The sequence below is a fragment of the Rhinatrema bivittatum genome, chromosome 1, assembly GCF_901001135.1.
Source record: "Rhinatrema bivittatum chromosome 1, aRhiBiv1.1, whole genome shotgun sequence".
NCBI classification, from domain to species: domain Eukaryota; kingdom Metazoa; phylum Chordata; class Amphibia; order Gymnophiona; family Rhinatrematidae; genus Rhinatrema; species Rhinatrema bivittatum.
Window position 1 is genome coordinate 707,297,134 of NC_042615.1, and position 25,785 is coordinate 707,322,918.

Sequence of the window (25,785 nt, forward strand, 5' to 3'; positions counted from 1 at the left end):
CCTCACTCCTGACTTCCCCCATGCCCCAGCTAGTGAATGGTGTGTGGGTGAGGGGGGGGAGGATGGTGAAGTCTGAGACAGCTCCCTCCCTGCATTACTAGTGAGAGGCTGGCTTCACAGACAGGGGGGAGCTGCCTGACCCTCACTCCTGACTTCCCCCATGTCCCAGCTAGTGAATGGTGTGTGGGTGAGGGGGGGGGGAGGATGGTGAAGTCTGAGACAGCTCCCTCCCTGCATTACTAGTGAGAGGCTGGCTTCACAGACAGGGGGGAGCTGCCTGACCCTCACTCCTGACTTCCCCCATGTCCCAGCTAGTGAATGGTGTGTGGGTGAGGGGGGGGGGGGGGAGGATGGTGAAGTCTGAGACAGCTGCCTCCCTGCATTACTAGTGAGAGGCTGGCTTCACAGACAGGGGGGAGCTGCCTGACCCTCACTCCTGACTTTCCCGATGCCCCAGCTAGTGAATGGTGTGTGGGTGAGGGGGGGGAGGTTGGTGAAGTCTGAGACAGCTCCCTCCCTGCATTACTAGTGAGAGGCTGGCTTCACAGACAGGGGGGAGCTGCCTGACCCTCACTCCTGACTTCCCCCATGTCCCAGCTAGTGAATGGTGTGTGGGTGGGGGGGGGGGGGGAGGATGGTGAAGTCTGAGACAGCTCCCTCCCTGCATTACTAGTGAGAGGCTGGCTTCACAGACAGGGGGGAGCTGCCTGACCCTCACTCCTGACTTCCCCCATGTCCCAGCTAGTGAATGGTGTGTGGGTGAGGGGGGGGGGAGGATGGTGAAGTCTGAGACAGCTCCCTCCCTGCATTACTAGTGAGAGGCTGGCTTCACAGACAGGGGGGAGCTGCCTGACCCTCACTCCTGACTTCCCCCATGTCCCAGCTAGTGAATGGTGTGTGGGTGAGGGGGGGGGGGGAGGATGGTGAAGTCTGAGACAGCTCCCTCCCTGCATTACTAGTGAGAGGCTGGCTTCACAGACAGGGGGGAGCTGCCTGACCCTCACTCCTGACTTCCCCCATGTCCCAGCTAGGGAATGGTGTGTGGGTGAGGGGGGGGGGGGAGGATGGTGAAGTCTGAGACAGCTCCCTCCCTGCATTACTAGTGAGAGGCTGGCTTCACAGACAGGGGGGAGCTGCCTGACCCTCACTCCTGACTTCCCCCATGTCCCAGCTAGTGAATGGTGTGTGGGGGAGGGGGGGGGGAGGATGGTGAAGTCTGAGACAGCTCCCTCCCTGCATTACTAGTGAGAGGCTGGCTTCACAGACAGGGGGGAGCTGCCTGACCCTCACTCCTGACTTCCCCCATGTCCCAGCTAGTGAATGGTGTGTGGGTGGTGGGGGGGGAGGATTGTGAAGTCTGAGACAGCTCCCTCCCTGCATTACTAGTGAGAGGCTGGCTTCACAGACAGGGGGGAGCTGCCTGACCCTCACTCCTCCGGGGTATTGTGATCTTCCTGCACACAGTGCCCTATCCCTGATACCAGGGGTGTTGTGATCTTCCTGCATGCAGTGCCCTATCCCTATTAATACCAGGAGTGTTGTGATCTTCCTGCACGCAGTGCCCTATCCCTAATACCAGGGGTGTTGTGATCTTCCTGCACACAGTGCCCTATTCCTGATACCAGGAGTGTTGTGATCTTCCTGCATGCAGTGCCCTATCCCTGATACCGGGATGTGTGCAAGAAGATCCCAACACCCCCGGTATCAGGAATAGGGCACTGCGTGCAGGAAGATCACAACACCCCTGGTATTAGGGATAAGGCACTGTGTGCAGGAAGATCACAACACTCCTGGTATTAATAGGGATAGGGCACTGTGTACATGAAGATCACAACACCCCTGGTGCCAGGGATAGGGCACTGTGTGCAGGAAGATCACAACACCCCTGGTGTCAGGATTAGGGCACTGTGTGCAGGAGGATCACAACTCTCCTGGTATTAATAGGGATAGGGCACTGTGTGCAGGAAGATCACAACACCCCTGGTGCCATGGTTAGGGCACTGTGTGCAGGAAGATCACAACAATCCTGGTATTAATAGGGATAGGGCACTGTGTGCAGGAAGATCACAACACCCCTGGTGCCAGGGTTAGGGCACTGTGTGCAGGAAGATCACAACACTCCTGGTATTAATAGGGATAGGGCACTGTGTGCAAGAAGATCACAACACCCCTGGTGCCAGGGTTAGGGCACTGTGTGCAGGAAGATCACAACACTCCTGGTATTAATAGGGATAGGGCACTGTGTGCAGGAAGATCACAACACCCCTGGTGCCAGGGTTAGGGCACTGTGTGCAGGAAGATCACAACACTCCTGGTATTAATAGGGATAGGGCACTGTGTGCAGGAAGATCACAACACCCCTGGTGCCAGGGTTAGGGCACTGTGTGCAGGAAGATCACAACACTCCTGGTATTAATAGGGATAGGGCACTGTGTGCAGGAAGATCACAACACCCCTGGTGCCAGGGTTAGGGCACTGTGTGCAGGAAGATCACAACACTCCTGGTATTAATAGGGATAGGGCACTGTGTGCAGGAAGATCACAACACCCCTGGTGCCAGGGTTAGGGCACTGTGTGCAGAAGATCACAACACTCCTGGTATTAATAGGGATAGGGCACTGTGTGCAGGAAGATCACAACACTCTTGGTATTAATAGGGATAGGGCACTGTGTGCAGGAAGATCACAACACCCCTGGTGCCAGGGTTAGGGCACTGTGTGCAGGAAGATCACAACACTCCTGGTATTAATAGGGATAGGGCACTGTGTGCAGGAAGATCACAACACCCCTGGTGCCAGGGTTAGGGCACTGTGTGCAGGAAGATCACAACACTCCTGGTATTAATAGGGATAGGGCACTGTGTGCAGGAAGATCACAACACCCCTGGTGCCAGGGTTAGGGCACTGTGTGCAGGAAGATCACAACACTCCTGGTATTAATAGGGATAGGGCACTGTGTGCAGGAAGATCACAACACCCCTGGTGCCAGGGTTAGGGCACTGTGTGCAGGAAGATCACAACACCCCTGGTGCCAGGGTTAGGGCACTGTGTGCAGGAAGATCACAACACTCCTGGTATTAATAGGGATAGGGCACTGTGTGCAGGAAGATCACAATACCCCTGGTATCAGGGTTAGGGCACAAGTTCTAGTCACATTAACTGATCACATTACTTGTTTTGTCAAGCTACCAACTGTTTCCATTTCCCATCCCCCATATACTGTCAGTGGGAAGCTTGGTAACATGAATAAATAAGAGGGCAGCCAATAGGAATACATATTCATTCCTAAACTGACCTTAACTGACCTGAAAAGTGTCAAATTGTATCATTTTCAGTTAGTGTGCACTAACTCCCGTTAGTGCGCACTAATCGGAAAAAACGATTTTTAACGATTTTTTAACTAAAAAATCGTGCCTAACACGATTTTCTTGCCCTGCCACACGATTTCTATCGTTAAGACGATATGGAAAACGATTCACATCTCTAATATAGATACCTATTTACAAATCAACCATGGGGAACCTGCACTCCTTTGGGATTGTCTAAAGGCTGTGGTTCGAGGCCATCTTATCTCACATGGCATGTATGTTAAAAACCGAAAACAGATGGCTAAGCACAAGCTGTTAATGGAAATCGACACTCTCTCTGCCACACATAAACAGACACTATCCAAGCACATTTATGCCAAATTACAAAGAGCTAGGGATGAGCTCCAGGTGCTAGAGGACTCCATTTTGGCTTCCAAGGTGGCTCTGATCCCTCAGGAAAAATTTGAATGGGGGAACAGATTGGGGAGGCTCCTTGCTTGATACCTGAAACACAAACAGGCCCAAAATCAAATTACAGCAATCAAAAGCATAGACGATATTCTAATTACATCCCCACCAGATATTAGAGCTAGGTTCCAACAGTTCTACGGTGCTCTATATGAGGCAAAACGCACTATTACTGTAGGTCAAATTAATGCGTATTTAGGGGGCTTGCAATTGCAAGTTCTCATTGAGGACGAATGTGCCTTTCTAGATAGGAACTCTAGCAGGTCATAAGGGACTTGAAAGCTAACAAGGCGCCTGGGCTAGACGGTTTCACCCCGCAATTCTATAAAAAGGTGACGCCAGCAGTGGTTCAGCCTCTGACAGATCTTTTTAATTCCCTGGGCTCGGAACAATCCCTTAGAACGGGAACAAATGTAGCCGGCATCACTATCCTGGGTAAGCCAGGGAGAGATCTTACCAAATGCGGTTCTTACCGCCCAATTTCCCTGATCAACGTGGATCTCAAACTATTGGCTAAGATCATGACAACTCGTCTGAACACCATTATTGCTCGGCTTATTCACACAGACTAGGCGGTATTTATCCCAGGGAGGATGGCGGCGGATAACATTCAAAAAATAGTGGACTTAATAGAGAGGGACCAGGGACAGGAGACCCCAACTGTATTGTTGTCGATAGATGCAGAAAAAGCCTTCGACATGGTACATTGGGATTTCTTATTCAGCACTTTGAAAGTTATGCGATTTGGCCCACAATTTTTAAACTGGCTCTCCCAATTGTATCACGAACCACAGGCCAGGGTGAAGGTCAATGGTATTTATACGAAAACATTCCAGATCAACTGTGGTACTCAGCAGGGCTGCCCCCTCTCACCCTTACTGTTTGCACTCTTCCTAGAGCCCTTGGCCATCCGGGTCAGGAAGAATCTCCTCATTAAAGGAGTCCCTATCGGTGAGTCTGACTATAAAATGTCTATGTTTGCCGATGATGTCCTGTTCACATTAACACATCCATCCCAATCCCTAACAGAAGTCCTTAATGAACTACATGCTTTTGGTGGGGTGTTGGGTTTCTTATTAAATGAGGATAAATCGGAAATCCTTAACATTAACATCCCTGCAAGCGAACTCCCTAGTTTAAAAGCTTTATTTCCTTTTCAATGGGCCCCAAAGAAGATTAAGTATCTAGGTGTCTATATTAGCAATAATTTATCTGAATTGTTTCAGATCAATTATCCCCCCCCCCCTTATACGGAGAATATTTGGGGACAAGACAGGTGGTCGGCACTGTACCTTTCCTGGTTCGGCAGGACAGCGTCAGTCAAGATGAACATCCTTCCGAGACTAGGCTCTTTCAAGCCCTGCCAATAATTGTCCAGCCTATTGTTTTCAAGTGATGGCAACAGAGAATCTTCTCCTATATATGGAGAAGGCAGCCACCTCGGATCTCAATTAGTATTATACAGGCACAAACTAAGGGGTGGACTGGGAGTTCCCAATTTTAGTTGGTACTACGCTGTAGCTCAAATGAGGGCTATTTTTGACTGAAATAGGATCGGAGAGCAGAAACAGTGGGTAACCTTAGACCAGTGTTTAATTGGAAGAATGCCACTCTGTTCGTTATTGTGGCAACCCCGACAGTCATGGCTCCTGATACGGAACATTCCGTTGGTGACCCAAACTACTTTGCGGGTGTGGGAATTATGGAAAGAGAGGTTGGTGGGAAACAGGAGATATTTTTATAGTTCCTATATATATGCTAATAATAGATTTCCCTCCAGCAGACAGAACAAAGCCTTCATCCAGTGGGAACGTTTAGGCTTGAAATATCTGTTCCAATTTTGGACAGGAGACACACTGTCTTCCTTCCCTATATTACAGGAGTTACACGACCTATCCACTCGGAACAGGTGAGCCAAGAGTTAAGGCAAGGAAAGACACAAATGGAAAATTGGTGCGATCAGGCTGATAAACTCCGTAGGGCAATATCACAGGTATATAATTTTATAAATAGGGACCCCTCGCACAAACCGGCATATATGAAAGCATGGGAGGATGATCTTGGGAAGGAACTCTCAGAAGCCACCTGGGATTTAGTCTTTCTGAATACCAAGAAGAGTTCCCCCTATACATCTCTAGCTGAAAATAGCTGTAAAATTCTCTTACGATGGTATTATTCTCCAACCTGGATTCATAAATTCCATTCCTCACAGGATCGCAGTTGCTGGAAGGGTTGTGGTCAAATTGGTACCTTCTATCACATGTGGTGGTCCTGCCCACAGGTCACAGAGTATTGGTCGAGCATATCCCACATCATTCAGGCCATCACTAGGGAATGGCCTGAATGAGACTACCCTTTTGAATCTACCTACTGAACTCCCACGAGCCTTGGAAGGGACAGTACGCTTAGTCATAATGGCGGCAAGGTGCACACTCGCATCTTGCTGGAGATCTAATGCCTTTCCTACGAATACAGAGGTCCGAGCGAGGATATCAAGGCTTTGTCATCTACATGAACAGGCTTCAGTGGGAAGGTTTGGGGGATCACACCACAAACACACATGGTATCTCATACACAATTGGATTCAAAGGGTCGCCAGCGGGGACATGGATGCCTTGCCTTAGCTCTACTACTACTTACCAGCAGGTGGCTGAGCTTTATTTACCTTTTCGATGCTCTATAGGGTTTACAACACTTCTCTACTCGTAGCTGAAACATCACAGCTCTACTCGAGAGGGGGGGAGGGGTGAAGGGTGGTAGTAAAAGGGGTAATGAACCATATCATTGTTGAGAAAGAATGTAACTTTATTTATTTTGTACAAGTTATTGACACCATGTTTTACAATGTTTTTCAATTTCTGTATTATGTGCTTAAGTTCTCAATAAAAATATAAATTAAAAAAAAAAAAGAAAGATGTGTGTGGCGTGCGCTTTCTTCCACAACCAAAAGCACCCGCAATCTAGTCAGAACTCAAGCAGCACCAATGGCAGATCTTTTTTTGCTGCAGAATTCAGAAGTAGAATTTCCAAAGGAGATCCTGCTGCTTCTTCTGATCCAGTCCTAAAGAGAAGCAGAAAACTGGATGGGAAGGATGACTGTAGGAGGAGGTGGGACAGGAAGTGATACAATTTGTAGTTTGATGCTGCTGGTCTCAATAACACTCATTGAGCAGTAGTACCCACAGGTTATAGCTTATGGGGAGTATAATAGAATGTCTGTATATCTTTGTTTAAAGGACTAGATTAAAGGTTTTACTTGTTTCAACTTTTTGGCACAGTAAACAGAAAAACAGAAATGTGACAGCAGAAAAAGACCATATGGTCTATTTAGACTGTCCATCCATACCAACTACTCAGTTTACAATCCCTACCACTCTCTCAGCAATCCATTGTGCTTATCCAATGCTTGCTTGAATTCAGATTACCTTATTCTTTAAATGTTGTATTATTCAAATTAATGACGTATTAATTATAGCTGGGAATAAACAGCAAATTGTATGGAAAATCAGAAACAAAATTCCCACCTTACCCAAAAATTAAACTGATGTGTGTGTGCGTGTGTGTGTCTTTTAAAAGTTAGCGGAATTTCCCTTTGGGAATACCTAAGAACATAAAATGCCATACTGGGTCAGACCAAGGGTCCATCAAGCCCAGCATCCTGTTTCCAACAGAGGCCAATCCAGGCCATAAGAACCTGGCAAGTACGCAAAACCTAAGTGTATTCCGTGTTACCATTGCTAATGGCAGTGGCTGTTCTCTAAGTGAACTTAATAGCAGGTAATGGACTTCTCCTCCAAGAACTTATCCAATCCTTTTTTAAAAACATTTATACTAACTGCACTAACCACATCCTCTGGCAACAAATTCCAGAGTTTAATTGTGCGCTGAGTACAAAAGAACTTTCTCCGATTAGTTTTAAATGTGCCCCATGCTAACTTCATGGAGTGCCCCCTAGTCTTTCTACTATCCGAAAGAGTAAATAACCGATTCATATCTACCCGTCTAAAATCCTATCTAGGTGACGCGTGAGGTCCGCCACCTTCGCACCAGGTAGGCATGTTACCAGGCGATCCTCGCGCCCACCAGCCACCCAGCTATCTATATTCCTAATAATCGAATCACCAACTATGATGGCCGACCTAACCCTTCCCTCCTGGGCAGTAGACCTTGGGGAGATATCCTCAGTGCGAAAGGACAATGCATCACCTAGAGAGCAGGTCCTTGCTACAGGATCCTTTCCTGCTGCACCTGGTTGGTGCTCTCCCATCATGAGACCTTCTTCCTCCAAGGCAGCACCAGGGCTGCCAGTCTGAAGTTGGGACTTGACTACTATGTCCCTGAAGGTCTCATCTATATACCTCTCTGTCTGCCTCAGCTCCTCCAGGTCTGCCACTCTAGCCTCCAGAGATCGGACTCGTTCTCTGAGAGCCAGGAGCTCTTTGCATCGCATGCACATGTACAATTCTCACCGGTGGGTAAAAAATTATACATGTGACACTCGATGCAAAAGACTGGGAAGCCCCCCTCTTGCTGCTGGACTGCTGCCTTAATCTCAATTTTGATCAGTTCCTAGTTAAGTTTTAGGTTGCTATGGGAGTAGGAATGTGTCTAACATCCTTTAAATGTATTAGTGAATTCACTATGTGTCTGGTAGTGGCCTACCCGGGTCTGATCGAATTCTCAATAAAATTTTTGTTAATGTTTTAGGGGTTTTTTTTGGTGAATGTGGCACCTGCCTATAAATTAAGGGATGAGCTAGGGGTGGGTGGGTGAGGGGTGGGAGGGTTGGGAAATACAAACAGTCTAACTTCAGTTAGTCAGCCTGAGTGACTCACTGCTCTCTTGATTAACTAATGTTGGTCCCTATTCAAACCCAATCACACTACCTCAACACCTTTTCAAGGTGAGTAACTGAGCTGAACTATTCAACTTTTTTACTTAGGTATACACTGCTCCTAGCTTATTTCTAGCTTCTGGCTACTTTTTGGGTTGGTTTTTTTTTTTTCAATACAAACACTCAGTTAGTATTAAATACAAACACTCAGTTCTTTAAAAGTCTGGAGAACACTCAGTTCTGCAGACTTTTAAAAATAAACACACTACCTACTGCTACCTTATTGACTAACTATTTAAAAATACAGTCTAACTTGTTTATTCACTGCCTTTCTGACTATTAAAGGCACAAACACACTAAATAATATTCCCAAATAGTTAACTTTGCCCCAATACTTTTAAAAAAGACAATGTCCCAAGCAAAAACTTACTGATTCATTTCAGCCACCGGCAAGGTGATCCTCTCCTCTCAGTGTTCCTACAGGAATGTCTGTTACTGAGCTCTTCCCTTCTAATTTATAATGTGCCTCTAAGATAAATTAGTGCAAAACAATCCTTTAGGAGATGTACACTTCAGTTAGTTTTCCTGAGTGACTCACTGCTGTGCTGATTAACAAAGAATAGTACCTATTCACATCAAACACACAACCTTAACACTTAGTTAGTCAGCCTGAGTGACTCACTGCTCTCTTGATTAACTAATGTTGGTCCCTATTCAAACCCAATCACACTACCTCAACACCTTTCCAAGGTGAGTAACTGAGCTGAACTATTCAACTTTTTTACTTAGGTATACACTGCTCCTAGCTTATTTCTAGCTTCTGGCTACTTTTTGGGTTTTTTTGTTTTGTTTTGTTTTCTTTTTGTTTTTTTTTCAATACAAAACACTCAGTTAGTAGTAAATACCTGCAAGAACTATTATGGTTTGCTTATGATATTTGCTTCTGACTCAGTAAGACATAAGATGTTCTAATGCAACGGGCTCATTAACATTTATCCTAATTTTCCTTGAGACTAACTTTGGGAAAATGCAAAATATGAAATAGAAATAGCAAATTCCTATGTGTTGATCTGCTCAGCCTTTATTAATGATATAACCAGTTGTTTTCTGACCACAGGTTCTGCTGCAAGAACAAAATATGGGAATTAGGTATAAGTTTAATGTTCCCATCACACGCACGGGCAGCGGAGACAATGAAGTTGGTTTTGCGTGGAATCACTTGCCCTGGTCAGAATGCTCTGCTACTTGTGCCGGAGGTAAGATATACTGGAGGAGTGCTATGACCATGCCACAGTGCATTTTGCTCTTCAAATTTCTTTCCATGATTAACTGAAGGCAATTCCTTTGGCTCTGCTTCCAGCATCACTTCATTATCAGAGTTTATCTTTTCATGACAAAAACATGGCAGTTTCATTTGTTTTCAGATTCTTATAATATTATAAACTGTAAAATAACTCTTGGTGTGTGGAAGATTTTTACTTAGACCTTTTCTAAGATTAGCTTCAGCTTTTGATACTTGCCTTTCACAGATGATTTCCCGATGAAGGGAATTAGGACTTTTAAGGAAGGAAATTATTTGAATACTAGAATCAGAAGGCAGATGTCAAGGGTCTACATTGAGGAGTCAATATTCAAAGCCATTTAGCTGGAGAATTGACAAGTTATCCAGCAAAATGCCAACTTTTTGAATATTGGGGCACTTATCCAACTAGATTTTAGCTGGATAAGTCATATTTGGCTAAAATCTAGCTGGAAAAAAAGAGGCGGGCAGATCTGACTTATCCAGCTAACTTAGCTCTATTCGGCTATGTTAACTGGATAACTGCTGGGTTCTCTTATGCTTTCATATGAGAGAGTGCTGCAATAATTTCCATTTTGTCGGTTTAGAGTTCTGATCTTTAATTTGTAATTGTATTATGGAAGCTAGAATTTTGAAGATTTCATGTACAGAGCAAATACATTTAAATGTTCAATAAGTTATTCGTTTTTTAAATGAAATATTTTGTAAAAAGTGAATGCATGTATATAATACATAAAATAAAAAGTAGTTAGAGTCACCAAACACTGCTGTAAGAAATGGTAAGCGTTCCTAATTCTCACTGTTGTATGGACCTTCTGAAGAAGCAAGGCATCTTGTTATTGCTAAAACAATGTTAATCAAATCTGTCAATAATAGTGACAAATGCCAAGGCAAGCAACACATACACACACACACACAGGCACCTCATGCAGAAGCAGAACATCTGCACACAGATGCATCTCGTTATCATCAAACTTTTTAACTTCCAAGGTCTCAGTTACTAAGCCGCAGTTATGTGCTTACTGCACATTAAGGGGCCGATGCAAAAATGTTGCGCTGAAAGTGGGCGCTGTGTGTTCAGTGCCTGCTTTCATAATGCACCCCCAGGCACCTCCTTGACAGCGCGAGCGGGAGAGAGGTCCGCTGTCGGTGGCTGTCTGCCGGTTAAGAAAACGGGCGCTGAATTTATCAGCATCTGGTTTCCTAACCAGCACACATGCAGGGGTTAGGAAAATGGGGGCTGATAAATTCAGCGTCCATTCTCCGAACCTGACTAGGGGCACCAGAAGGAGTTAATAAATCAATATTAAAGTGTCGGGCACTTAATATTAATTTATTCACTCCTTTACTTATTGCTGCTTGGTCCCTTTACTGTCACATGTCAGTGAAAGGACCAATCACCTTTTAGAAGGCTGTCCTGAAAGGGGATTGGTCCTTTCACTGACAAATGGGTTATACAGTGCGCTGGGCTAAGCGCACTGTATTGCATCAGCCCCTAAATGCATTATCTATTACTTAACCTGGCACGATACAAGTACTTTAAGGAACTGATTTGCATGCAGGTGCATCCATATCAGCTCATTAATATTGAACTCATATGCTAATTTAATAAAACATTTTGCTTTAAAGTTTGCAAGTCTTGCTGTTTGACGAAAGTTAACTAGACTCAAAATTTGTAATTAACATTCTCCCGGGAGTATAGGAATGCTAAATCATGTCCCGATGCATCCCAGGGTTGTTCCTTAAAGGAGTCATGTGACCTGGCCCCACCTCCACCGTAGTGTCCAAATCCATGGGAGTCTAATGAGAACCCCCATTTCCGACCCCTGAGGCGACAATAGTTTAAACAAGACAAGCCTCACCCCTTTGGTATCCAAAGGCTTGCCCCCACCTCCTCGGACCCCAGATCTGCAACTTACAACCCCCTAGGGCTCTGGCTCCGGTTGCTCCATTTCTAAAATGGTATCCACTGGCCTCAGACGCAAGTTGCCCCTATTATGTGATAGGGCAAAAGTGTGCCTGAGGGATTAAAGGGGGTGCAAGAGATTCAGGGTAAGGGATGTATATGGAATGCAATACATAAATAAAAAGTGACGATAATGATGATGAGAACTTGTGGGAGAGAGGTAGTACATTAAAGAGTGTGTGGGGGGAGTACAGTGGCACAAAACCTGTGGAGAGATGCAAAAATGGTAGTGGAAAGAGGGTGGGGATGTGATAGAGAGCCAGAGGCAGTATTTCTGTATGAGAGAAAGCCAGAGGTGGCACACAAGTCCACTTTGAAAATGATCCCAGCAGAATTTTTTGAGAACATTTACTTATCCAAAAGTATTTATATAAGTCCAAACCCCTCCCTATCCCCACCACTGGTAGCTTCTCTGGTTAGTCCAAATAAATCTATGCACTTGAAACTTAGGAACATGATGGCAGAAAAAGACCATATGGCCTATCCAGTCTGCCCATCTGTCCAACCAGTCCAGCACTACAACTCCCATCACTTCCTTAGAGATCCCCTGTATTTATCCCATGCTTTCTTGAATTCAAATACTGTTTTGGTCTCCACCACCTCCACTGGGAGGCTGTTCCATGCATCCATTATCCTCTCTGTAAAGGAATATTTCATCAGATTACTCCTGAATCTAACCCTATTCTCCCTCAGCTCATGACCCCTTGTTCCTAGAGCCTCCTTTCCATTAAAAAAGATTCATGTCCGGTGCATGGAAACCTTTGAGACATTTGAATGTCTGCATCATATGTCCTTTATCTTGCCTTTCCTATAGGGTATACATGTTTAGATCTTTAAGTCTATCCCCATAAGCTTTAGAACGAAGACCGCTGACCATTTTAGTAGCCACCCTCTGGACCGATTCCATCCTCCTATTGAAGATGCAGTCTCCAGACTTGTACACAGTATTCCAAGTGAGTTCTCACCAGGGATACAAGGGCAATATCATATCCTCATATTGGGCGAGCAGTTTTGTAAAAGATGATTTCTATATTTAATACACAGTTTTACCTGCAGAAGTCGCTTTGAAAATTGCCCTCCCTGTGTCTAAGGGGACAATAGGTGAGTAAATAAGGTCTATTGTTATGTTTCCTTTGCATAGCAGAAATTATGGTTATAAAGTATTTTTTCATTATTCATTTCACCTCATGCATCTAAGAGAGAGAGAGAAGTTAAAACATTGGTTCCCAAACCATGGATGCAGTGTATGCTTATTTATTGTGGATATTCTGAATAACTGACTAATTTAGGGTCCCTGAGAGCAGGTTTGGAAACCACTGCCTTAAAACTTAACAAGAATTGCATAACCCATAATTAAATATTTGGTTAGGCAAGATACATTTTGTATCCTATATTTAAATTTTTTTTTAATTTAAACTTTTATTGAATTTTCAAGAGGGAAATACAAAATGCCAATATGTGCAGCAGAATCAAATCAGGAAATAGTTCTTAATTTCCCACCCCTTCCCCTTCCCCAAATTCCTTGGCATTATTTTCATACTATCTTTCAAAAGGCTTCCAAAAGTGCACAGACTTAAGCATAGTGTCCCTTCTTATTGCAGTTCATTTTTCCATATTGTATACTGAAGAATGCCAGAAAACCAGGTGAATACGCTTTTTTCCCAATGATCCGCAATCTCGTATTTGTCAGCTGACAAAATCTGTGACTTTATCTTAGACTGGATTTTCGAAGCTTCTTCTATTAACGATTTAAGCAAAAAATATTTTGCATTACACTCCATTATTACTTTTATTTTTTCTGCATTTTCTTCCAAAAGGAAACTGTTATGTTTGCCCTTGTGAGCCAGCGCACTCACTCAGACTCCCCGCCTGGCTTTGCGGCTAGACATTGCCACTCCCTCTTCCTCCTGATGCACTTAGATGTGCGCGTGTGGGACTCACTGTCATTTAAAGGCCTAGGTGGGGAAAAAAACCATTGATTAGATTCCGTGACATATATAAAGAGCCTATTGACACTTACTCATTGCCTCAGACTTCAGCCTTGTAGTGTGAGTTGCTGCATCGTGTGCTCCTGTTCCTGCCTGCCTAACCCAATGTTCCAGTTCCAGCCTTGCCTGCATACCTCGTTTCTCCAGCCTTGCCTTCCTGCCTCATCTCTCTGGCCCTGCCTGCCTGCCTTGTTCCTAGCCAAGCCTCTCCTCAGGCTGACTTTCAGATTGACCTCAGCCTGGACTTTGACCATTCTTGCCTGCCACCTGTTTCAGACTACAGCCTGGACCTTTATTATTCTCGCATACTGCCTGCTTCTGACCAGAGCCTGAACCATTTTTTTTTTCATTTTTTAAAAATTTATTAATCACTTAACACAATTGGCCTAAGCGATATACATGATTACATACATAAAATTAGAACAATAAAGTCTAGCCATGACCCTAGCCATGACCGGGACTTCCCACTGCACCACTCTTCACAAGACTCTAGTCTAAGTCCTGCTCACCCCTGGAACCCAAGGGCTCAACCTAAGGGGAAAGGGGCTGGTAAAAGTGAAGCCCTAGGCTAGTCTCGCACCTGGCCAGTCCCGTCAGCTGTTGGGGAGGATCTTCAAGGCCTCCCCTGTAGGAAGAGTCAACCGCTCCATAGCAACAAGGGTTCACAATCCAAACACTGTTATAGTGTACTCCCACTAAATATGTCCATTGTACCTGTTTCACCACAGTTCCTTCAGTATTGGATATTTTACACAGTCTATATGGTATAAGGTACCAGCTATAGTACATTTTGTAAGAGTTCTCTGTCAGCTGAGCAGAAATAGAAGATTTTGCTAATCCTGCCCTGATCTCCACCCAGTCATCTTCATTCATGATAACATTCGTCCCCTTCCCAAGCTGTTTCATGTTTAAATTTCCCAGCTGGTAGAAGGGTCAATACCCTGTTTCCTAGCGTGTAGACAGATGGACTCAGGACCAGTGGGTTTATGCTCCCCCTCCAGCAGATGGAGATGTAGCAAGCTGACATCATAGTAATATATAGTGCTGCACTGACCCCAGCCTGCCATTATTCTCCGTCTCCAGCAGATGGTAGGCATGCTTCTCCCTATGGGGATTGCTTCAAGTTTTTTGGAAGGAGAAATTTGAAATTTAAATTAAGGAAAAGAAAGCCCTGCTCTCCTGCGGTTATACCTAAAGGTCCCTCCCCCAGTTGAGAATTCCTGAGGTGATTTCCGTGGTCCCTCAGAGGTGTGCTTTGGTCCGGTATCTGGTTTTGCCGGCATGGATTTAGTTGTTTGAGTGGCTGAAAGGCAGTGGGTGCAGGAAGCTGAGCATGACGGTGACAGCAATTTCTCCCCCTGCAGCTGGAGACCATCTCTGTATTCAGCCAGGTAAGGCTAAGCTCCAGTAAGTTTAAAAAAAAATAAAAGAAAAAGAAAAATAAGAAGATGATTATATACAGAGACTTAGCGGGAGGTTTTACTGTGCAGGGCTTCCTTCTCCCGCTCAGTCTCTGAGCTCGGCATGCTGTTCTGATGTTCGACCCGCTCCGTGGGAGATCGAGGGACATGGGCAACCTGGCAGGTTGAACATCCTCGGTAGACTAGGCCCCATTCCAAGGCTTTTTTCTGTGCGCAGTGTGGTAGGCTGCAATGTCTTTTTGCGCGCTTTCTGAGGCTGCCCTTTACTGACTTATCAGTCCGGCGTGTATGTCTCGCTGTGCATCCAGTTGTGCACAGTATAGCCTTGAATTTAGAGCGCACCCATTAAGCACCACCTACTGGCCCTGTGCTTCAATCAGCGCTCAAATGGCACTGTGTGCTTGAGTTTTTGTGCGCTCTCATTTTGGTTGCCTGGGTGAGCAACTAGGTGTGCGCGCATAAGTCTTGGCCACATAATTTTTGGGCATATAGTTGAGCACCGAGGTGTGTGCACATAAGTATTGGCGCATAATTTTTGGGCGCAAAAAAGCAGCTAGATGCATGCCTCTGGCTGCCGCTCAGCGCATTGTCAGCCATGATAGCGCCTGTGCCTCAGAAGCCTAAGCGCCTTATCTTTGCACTACCTGTTCTTTTCGGGCATTTCCCCTGGAGTGCCTGCTGCTTTGTGCCAGAGTTGCTTGGAGACTCAGAGTGCCTTGTCTTCCTCTGTTTTTAGCTAAGCCTGGTTTTTCCCAGTCGGATGTGGTCTGGTTAAAGACGTCTCAGGTGGGGCGCCTGACCTTGGTCCTCCCCTAACTGTTCCTCATCAGGGGAAGGTGGCTCAGTAAGGAGTCCTCAGATGCCTCTCGGTATGGGTGGTTCTGCTTTTTTTCAATGCCACAGTGCCCATCAAATGGCAGCGGGTCCTCTGGATGAGGAACCCCTCCCATCCCCAACCCTGATTGGAGCCATAGAGAACTATGTGATGGCTCTTTCATAGAGATGAACTGCTAGCTCTGTTTTCCCAGACCTTGACAATGCTTGGAGTTCCTGGGGCAGATTCTGTTTATGAGCAAAGAAGAAATCCTAGTTTGGTTTCCTTGCATAAAGCCTCTTGTTTTTGCCTTGTGATGGAAGCCATTCAAGAATTGATTGAGCTTAGTGCGGTGCCCCAGAAGTTATTTCCAAAGGGGTCGGATTTTTGAAGGCCTTAGTCTCTGGATTCAGTGGTGAGAGAACACTTCCATTTTCTGAAGGTAGATGACCTTGTGTGTGTAGTCTCCATACAGACCATTGTTCCCGTAGAAGGAGGAAAGGCCTTGATGGATGCTCATGTTAGCAAGATTGAGACTATCTTTGAGCAGGTGTTTGAAGCTGTAGCAGTGACCTTGCATCGCTTCATGTTGTTCCTTAGTGGCTCACTCTTGTTTGCTTCTCCCCCAGGAAGTTGCTGACTCTGGTGTAAATTCTAGCACTGTTATGGTACCAGCTGCTGCCTTTTTGGCTGATGTGGGCTGTTCCTTGGTCCACACCTTGTCCAGAGGGATGACTTTGATTGTGGTGGCCAGGCACCAGTTATGGTTGAGAAATTGGTCGGCCAATACGTCCTCCAAGGCTAATCTCACCAAATTGCCTTTTAACAGGTCGCTATTGTTTGATGAGTTGGAGAACCTGGCCAGCAAGTGGAGCAAATCTCCAGTTCCTTGTTTGCTGGAGTATAAGAGACAGGTGCAGTGTCTCTTTATGCAGAGGTCATGCTACAGGATCCAGGCATTTGTGACAGCCAAGGCACAGTCTCAGGTTGTGGACCCTCCCATTCTCTCAATGAAGGTTTGCCAACCCACCTTCAGGAATAAGAGATAGGGGACATCTCTCTCTCTCTCTTTTATCAGAGGTGGCTCAAGATCACAGTATTTCTCGGGACATGTTCTTGGTGTCCTCTTGCCACTCTCCACAGAAGAAGCAGGCAGTGTTGTTCACGTTTTAAAAGCTCCTCAGGCTGACAGCTGTGGTTTCGGTGCCCACATCTCAAGAAAGTATGACGCAATATTCCATTAATTTTGTTGTGCCCAAGAAAGAGGGCTCCTTTCATCCCATCCTGGGTCTCAAGAGGGTCAACCGTCATTTAAAATGACTCATTTTCACATGGAAACCTTATGCTCTGTGATAATGGCGGTGCAGTCAGGGGAATTTCTGATGACCCTGTATCTGTCAGAGGTTTACCTTCATATTCCCACCCGATTGGGGCACCAACGCTTTCTACACTTTGCGGTGTTGGGACATCATTATCAGTTTGGGGCACTGCTCTTTGGTCTAGCCACCACTCCCAGAACATTTTCCAAGGTTATGGTGGTCGTAGTGGCAGCCTTGTGAAGAGAAGGGATCCTGGTGCAACAGTATTTGGATGACTGACTGATTCGAGCCAAGACTCAAGAAGAGAGCTGCCTGGTGATACACAAGGTGATCTCCTTATTGCAGGAGCTCAGTTGGGTGGTGAACCTGACCAAGAGCAATCTTCAAGCCATCCCAGTCGTTGGAGTATCTGGGGGTCTGGTTTGACATGGGGAAAGACAAAGTTTTCCTACCGGAAATTCAGATTCAGAAATTGATGTCTCAAATGCATCAGTTGGCGAACACTATGTGCCCAAAGGAGTGGTCCTACCTCCAGGTACTCGGCTTGATGGCGGCAACCCTTGAAGTGGTGCTGTGGGTGAGGGCAGATATGCATCCTCTTCAATGCTCTCTGCTGTCTCGTTGGAACCTGCAGACTCAGGACTATGCAATTCAGCTCCACTTGCCGATGGAAGTCTGCACCCGCTTCCAAGGGTGGTGTAGGAGAACCTTCTGGGAAAGGAAGTTCCCTTATCCTCTCTGACCTGGTTGGTACTCATGACAGATGTGATTCTCCATGGATGGAAGGCTTAATGTCTGGAGTTGATGGCCCAAGGGCAATGGAGTACTGAAGGGTCCTGCTGAAACATCAATTGTCTGGACGGTATGGCTGGCATGCTTCCAGTTCAGCCAAAGTCTACAGGTTCAAGCTGTTTGCGTGATGTCGGACAATGCGACGATGGTGGCCTACATCAATCACCAGGGAGGAAACAAGAGCCAGCCAGTGTCGCAGGAAATAGACCAGCTTATGATATTGGCGGAAGGTCATCTGCAGATGATCTCGGCCTCTCACATTGCAAGAAAAGACAATATAGGAGCGGACTTTCTAAGCAGGGAAAGTCTGTACCCAGGAGAGTTGGTTTTTCAGCTGAGGTGTTTCAGTTGATTGTGGATTGCTGGGGCTTTCCATTCCTAGACCTGCTGGCAACTTCTCGCAATTCGAAGGTTCCTCTATTCTACAGTTGCAGGAGATCCATGGTCCCTGGGAATAGACAATCTCATACAGGTCTGAATGGAAGACAGATTACTTTATGCCTTTCCTCCATGGCTCTTGCTGGACAGGATAATTCGCCACAGGAGACTAGTATTCCTGGTGGCACCAGACTGGCCCAGGCATCTGTGATGTGTGGATTTCCAAAGACTTCTGGTGGAGACCCCCCTTCGTCTTCCGCTGCACATGGATCTATTACAGCAGGGACCAGTTCTTTACGAGGATCTGACTCGGTTCTGTCTTACGGTTTGGACCTCGAGAGGGTTCACCTGTTGAAGCATGGTTATTCCGCTATGGTGATTGCCACCTTACTCCGTGCTCGCAAGTTCTCCACTTCCTTGGTTTATGTGTGGGTTGGAGAGTTTTTGAGGGCTGGTGTGAGGTGCGTGGTGTTCTTCCTCATTCAGTTATTATCCCACTCATGCTGGACTTTTTGCAGGATGGATTGAATAAATTCCTTGAAGGTGCAGGTTGCAGCTCTTACCCTTTTCAAGAGCCAGGTGAATGGTTGTTCATTGTCATCTCATCTGTTACTGGTTCCCTTGTGGAGTCTTGACTTGGTGCTGGATTTTATGGCAGGCCCTATGTTCCAACCGCTCCATAGCCTTTCCTTGCGGTTATTGACCTTAAAGACTGTGTTCCTGGAGGCTATATGTTCAGCGCATCGAATTTCTGAGCTGCAAGCCTTGACTTGCTAGGAGCCATTCCTTCGGTTGACCCTGGGGGTGTTACAGCTGCATTTTGTTCCATCCTTCTTCCCCAAGGTAGTCTCAGACTTTCATTTGAATCAGTCCATCAGGTCAGGGATGCAGAGGAGTATTGCCTCTTGAGCTCTTTGGACATGAAGAGACTTGTGCAGTATCAGGAGGTTTCTGAACTTTTTTCGAAAAAAGGATCTACTGTTTGTTCTCCATGGCAGGAGAAAGCAGAGCAGTTCAGCTTCGCGGGCTACATAGCTCGCTGGATTAAGGAGATAATCAAGGCTGTGTATGTGGATGCTGAAAAGCCGTTGCCTATTCAGGTTAGGGTCATTCCACTAGGGCTCAGGCAGTGTCATGGTCAGAAGTTGGTTTGTTGTTTCCTATTGATATCTGCCAAGCTGCAACTTGGTCCTCCTTACACACTTTTTCCAGGTTTTATCATCTGGATGTACAGGCCCGGGAGGCTGCATCCTTTGCACATATGGTGTTGACTGGACTGAGGGCAGCTTCCCACACTGTCGGGAAGTAGCTTTGGTACATCCCACTGGTCCTGAGTCCATCTGTGTACATGCTAGGAAATGGAGAAATTACTTACCTGATAATTTCATTTTCCTTAATGAGGACAGATGGACTCAGCTTCCCGCCCTCAGCTGCCGCATGAGTGTGTCAATAGTCCTTCTATGGGGATATGGGGCCTAGAATCTTACTTGAGTTCCGTGTTTCTTGTTGGTTGGGTACAGTTATGGTTGCCTGTTTTAATCACGTTTTTTGCAAGTCTGGCCACAGTTGGTTTTGAAGAGAATATTGGCAGGCTGGGGTCACTGCAGGACTATATATACTGTAACATCAGCTTACTCCATCTCCATCTGCTGGCGGGGGAGCATAAACCCACTGGTCCTGAGTTCATCTGTCTACACTAAGGAAAACGAAATTATCAGTTAAGTAATTTCTTCATTAACCATTGATATAAAGCCTTTAAGTAATCCTGGTGTAATATACAAAGCCCTTCAAACATTGTTTTATCCTTTCTTACAAATAGTTTTCCTATTTTATGCTCTATAAAATGCCTGACCTGAAAGTATGCAAACAGATCCCATACTCCCTCTTTACTTAATAATTGCCCTAACCTATATAACCCCTGCATCTCCCACCTCATATAGAGGCCCATTTCCTCCCCCGGTAAAAAATCTATATTGAATAGGAGTTAAAAGAGAAAGCCTACTGCAAACCAAAATGCTTCCCTTAACTCTGTCCCAGAGACTGATTTTATTTCTAGTGTATGGATTTTATAATAATGTGGGGTTGCTGCACTCTCAAGGGATCCATGGGTAATAAGAAATAGGAGTCCTCCCCAGAAAGAATTACTCAAATTGAACTCAATGCTTCACTCTTTTGGTTGTTCTGGTATTGCTCGTAACTGTGCTGCTTTATAATATTTCTCTACCTTAGGGTCTTCCAAGCCTTCCATCCCTTTAGGCCAAAACAAAATCTCTTTTGGTAACCTAGGTGGATTTTGTTCTCACAATCAAAAACGTCTTCTGAATCTTATTTAATATTTCTTTAGACAGTTCAGTTGGTAAGGCTTGAAAATATAGCATAATTGAGGCAGCTCATTCATTTTTATGGTTGCAGTTCTGCCCAACCATGACAGATTTGTTGCTGTTCAAACCTGTAAATCACTATAAATATCCTCTAACAGTGGAGTATACTTAGCCTTCTATATTGTGTCCCACTGACCACAATTTTCACCCCTAAATAATTTAACTGGTCTTTTGCCCACTTAAATGGAAAATTACTTTTCAACACTCTAGCTGTTCTGGGATATTAATATTTAGGATTTCAGATTTACTCATGTTAACTTTAAGTCCAAAATTCTCTAAAATCATTTGAGTTAATTTATCAAAATTGTAAAGAAGTAGTAGGATTAGCCAATATAAATACAATGTCATCTGCAAATAAAGAAATTTTAAATTCTTCCCTCCCTATGTTTATTCCTTTAATGTTAGGGTTCCTTCTCACCCTAGCCACCAAGGGTTCCATTACTAAGGCAAAAAGCAGAGGAGGCAAAGGACACCTTTGTCTGGTTCCTCTCTTCAATGAGAAAGTGAGAGAATATCCCCCATTAATTTTAAGTCAGGCCTCAGGCGGGGCATATAACTTTGCTACTCATGTCCTAAAATTACTATAAGGTCTAGCTTCTCTTAATGTTCTGTCAAAAGCTTTTTCGGCATCTGTTGCTGCCCAAACTAAATTAAGCATTCTCCAAATATTGGAGGTAATTTTCATAGGAGTTAGTTGCGTAAATGTAATATACTATCGTAGTAATTTTCAAAAGCCATTTACTCTCATAAAGTTCACTGACATGTACAAAACCTATTGAAAAATTCAATGGCATACATTGTAGCCATTTTCAAAAGCCCACTTACACATGCATAAAGTGCATTTACACATGTAAAACCTGTCTGCCGGTATTTTTACCAAGATCTTCATGCCTATGTTTAGAAGGGAAATAGGCCTATATGAGTTACCCTATCTTTCCCCTCCTTCAGTATAATAGAGATACCTGCTAATCTCATTGAAGGTGGAAGATCCCCCCTCAACCAAATGGGAATTAAATGCCTCCTTCAGCTGACGTACCAACAACTTCCCAAATCTCTTGTAAAATTGTGCCATAAACTCATCTAGACTAGCGGGCTGATACAGTAAAGTCTGCGGGAGAGCGGGTGAACGCCCTCCCTCCTGGCGCGCGCACCGGCCACTCGCCGGTGCGCGCGATTCAGTATTTAAATGAGGTCCGGCGGTAGATCCGGGTAAAAGGAGGCACTAGGGACACTAGCGCGTCCCTAGTGCCTCCTTTTTGACAGGAACAGCGGCTGTCAGCGAGTTTGACAGCCAACGCTCAATTTTGCCGGCGTCGGTTCTCGAGCCCGCTGACAGCCACGGGCTCAGAAACCGGACGCTGGCAAAATTGAGCGTCCGGTTTTCGGCCCGACAGCTGCGGGTCGAATTCAAATTTATTTATTTATTTATTTTACTTTTTTTACTCTTTGCTTTTTTTACTCTATCGCTATGATCTTAAGTCGGAGGGTGCACAGAAAAACAGTTTTTACTGCTTTTCTGTGCATTTTCCCGGTGCCGGAAATTTCTGAAAGTAAAATGTGCGGCTTGGCTGCACATTTTACTTTCTGTATCCCGCGCGCATACCTAATAGGGCCATTAACATGCATTTGCATGTTGAGGGCGCTATTAGGTGCCGCGGGTTGGACGCGCGTTTTCCTCCCCTTACTGAATAAGCGGTAAGGGAAAATGCACTGTACTGTATCGGCCTGTAGGTGATTTATTTGCTTTCAAAGCTTTTATAGCCATAAGTATTTCCCCTTTTAAAGCCATAAGTATTTTCTGATCAGAGATTTCCTTATCGAGTCTTTCCCGTTGATCTTGTGATAAACCAGGTAAGTCCATATCTTCCAGAAATAATTCAGTGAAATCATCCCAAATATCTACTTCAAGCAAATAAAGTTTTTTTATAAAACTCTTGTAATCTATGTTCTATCTCACTAGGATAAAAAATGAAAAGCCCCTCCTTGTCTCTAATGTGTATGAAGCGAGTTTGTGCCACCCTTTTCTTTAATTAATGGCTAGTAATTTAGATGCTCTAGTTCCATGTTCAAAATAAACTTGTTTTGCTAAACCATAATTGGTAACCAATTGAGTCCACAAAAAAAGGATCTCAATTTCCCTCTCTTCTGCTCCATTTGACCCAGAACTTTCTTGATGGGATTCATTGTGGTGTTCCTAACCCTTTAATTGAATTTTACAATGAAATGACCCCTCTTTCTTTTTCGTTTTTCTTGTACTAAGCCTATTATATAAGTTTGACCTTCAAGACAGCTTTCAGACAATCCTGAATTATTGTAGACTTTACATTCCCTCTGTTAACTTAAAAATATTCTTTAATTTCTGCCTCTATTTGCACAGATCCAGTCATCACTCAAAAGCAGATAATTTAGCCTCAAAAAGGTCCCCCCGCCCCGCCCCAGAGCCCTTGTAATTACATCTATATTGGGGCGTGGTCTGTCCAGACCACACTCTCAGTCTCAGCTGCTTTAACCCTCCCCCATAAATGTTGAATTCATCAGTATCCTGTCTGTCCTGGAAATATGTGGAATATAGAGCCAAATAGTAGGTGTAGTGTTTTACTTATAGGGATCAATGCGCTTCAAACATCTCTCACCAGCTTTCCTCAAATGGGTGTCTTGCACTGACACAATATCTGCCCTTGATATTTTACCTCCTTAAATGACAATTATCTCTTTGTAGAAATATTCCACCCTCTAATATTCAACGATAGCATTTTTATAGACTGCTTTTAACCTGTATTCTTTTTAAGCTAGCTCTGCATTTCTCTTCCCTCTGCCACCCCATTCATAATACCTTCCCTAGCTCAGACCCCCTCACCCCCACTCCCTCTCCCTCCAATCCCCCATTATCCTAAATTTTCCTGATGATCCATGTTTCTGGTGGGAATATTCTACAGAAAATCAATGTCCTGACCAGATGCACCCTCACCTTCAATGCTTCACCGCATCAGCAGCCTTCTATGCAGTTTTAATTTTGATTTGAATATGTCCTGCATTCGTGGTCAAGCTGCTCAAGAAGTAAAGTTTGTGTGGTAATTAAATCTAATGAAGAATTCTCAGAAAATAAAGTTTATCATGCCACAGTGCAACTCCTATCCCTCTTTGCTCAAAAATCAGAACCAATCTAAGCAAACATCACCCAAGCCCTTAGGCCACTTCCCTTCTCAGCTTTTGTCGCTCCCTCAGATTATGTTACTCACAGTAGATGAGTGCTTGCTGGCATGTTTACATCCTGTATTTACATTTTATAATGGTAGATCATTATTTGATATCTTAAATAATGATCTCAATTTGTTATTCTAATGCTGTAAGTGTGACAGCCATCATAAAAATTGAAACAAGTGTTTCTCACAAACCTGAAATTGTGATGGTTTGATGTAACTTAGAAAGATCCAGTATTAAGGCAGCAAAAGTAACTATTGTAGACTTTAAAATGCTAACTAACTGAACATGTTTACTATCACTTCCCCTTTTTGCATTTTCTCCTGATATACTGTATTTTATTTTTTAAATATATTAAAATTTTTTCTGGGAAAAAAAAAAGAGTGCACATAAGAACATAAGAACATGCCATACTGGGTCAGACCAAGGGTCCATCAAGCCCAGCATCCTGTTTCCAACAGTGGCCAATCCAGGCCATAAGAACCTGTCATGTACCCAAAAACTAAGTCTATTCCATGTTACCGTTTCTAGTAATAGCAGTGGCTATTTTCTAAGTCAACTTAATTAATAGCAGGTAATGGGCTTCTCCTCTAAGAACTTATCCAATCCTTTTTTTAAAAAAGTTATACTAACTGCACTAACCACATCCTCTGGCAACAAATTCCAGAGTTTAATTGTGCATTGAGTAAAAAATAACTTTCTCCGATTAGTTTTAAATGTGCCACATACTATCTTCATGGAGTGCCCCCTAGTCTTTCTATTATCCAAAAGAGTAAAAAATCGATTCACATCTACCTGTTCTAGACCTCTCATGATTTTAAACACCTCTATCATATCCTCCCTCAGCCGTCTCTTCTCCAAGCTGAAAAGTCCTAACCTCTTTAGTCTTTCCTCATATGGGAGCTGTTCCATTCCCCTTATCATTTTGGTAGCCCTTCTCTGTACCTTCTCCATCGCAATTATATCTTTTTTGAGATGTGGCGACCAGAATTGTACACAGTATTCAAGGTGTGGTCTCACCATGGAGCGATACAGAGGCATTATGACATTTTCGTTTTATTCACCATTCCCTTTCTAATAATTCCCAACATTCTGTTTGCTTTTTTGACTGCCGCAGCACACTGAACCGACGATTTTAATGTGTTATCACTATGATGCCTAGATTTCTTTCTTGGGTTGTAGCACCTAATATGGAACCTAACATTGTTTAACTATAGCATGGGTTATTTTTCCCTATATGCATCACCTTGCACTTATCCACATTAAATTTCATCTGCCATTTTGATGCCCAATTTTCCAGCCTCACAAGGTCTTCCTGCAATTTATCACAATCTGCTTGTGTTACGGTTACCAGACGGATATAGTGGAACCACAGTTTAGACCGCTTACCTAGTGTAGTAGTATTCGGGACGCTGGGGATTAGTGCAGGCACCGGACGGCAGTCCGGGTCAGGACAGGCGGTAAGCAGAGTAATCCAAGGCACAGTCCGGGTCGAGGCAGGCAGCAGGCAATCAGGAATCACAGCAAATAATCCAACAGGGCAGGCAGCAGGCAGAATATCCAAGGCACAGTCCGGGTCGAGGCAGGCAGCGAGCAATCAGAACCACAGCAGATAA

General features: G+C 44.6%; 1 protein-coding gene across 1 annotated transcript in view; it reads left to right on the forward strand.

Annotated features, from left to right (window-relative positions):
- Positions 1-25,785, forward strand: part of ADAMTS6 (ADAM metallopeptidase with thrombospondin type 1 motif 6) — an 894,781-nt gene that overhangs the window by 643,411 nt on the left and 225,585 nt on the right. The window contains exon 20 of the mRNA XM_029576285.1: positions 9,727-9,865. Within this exon, the coding sequence (XP_029432145.1) occupies positions 9,727-9,865 (139 nt within the window). The remainder of the gene's footprint in view (positions 1-9,726; positions 9,866-25,785) is intronic.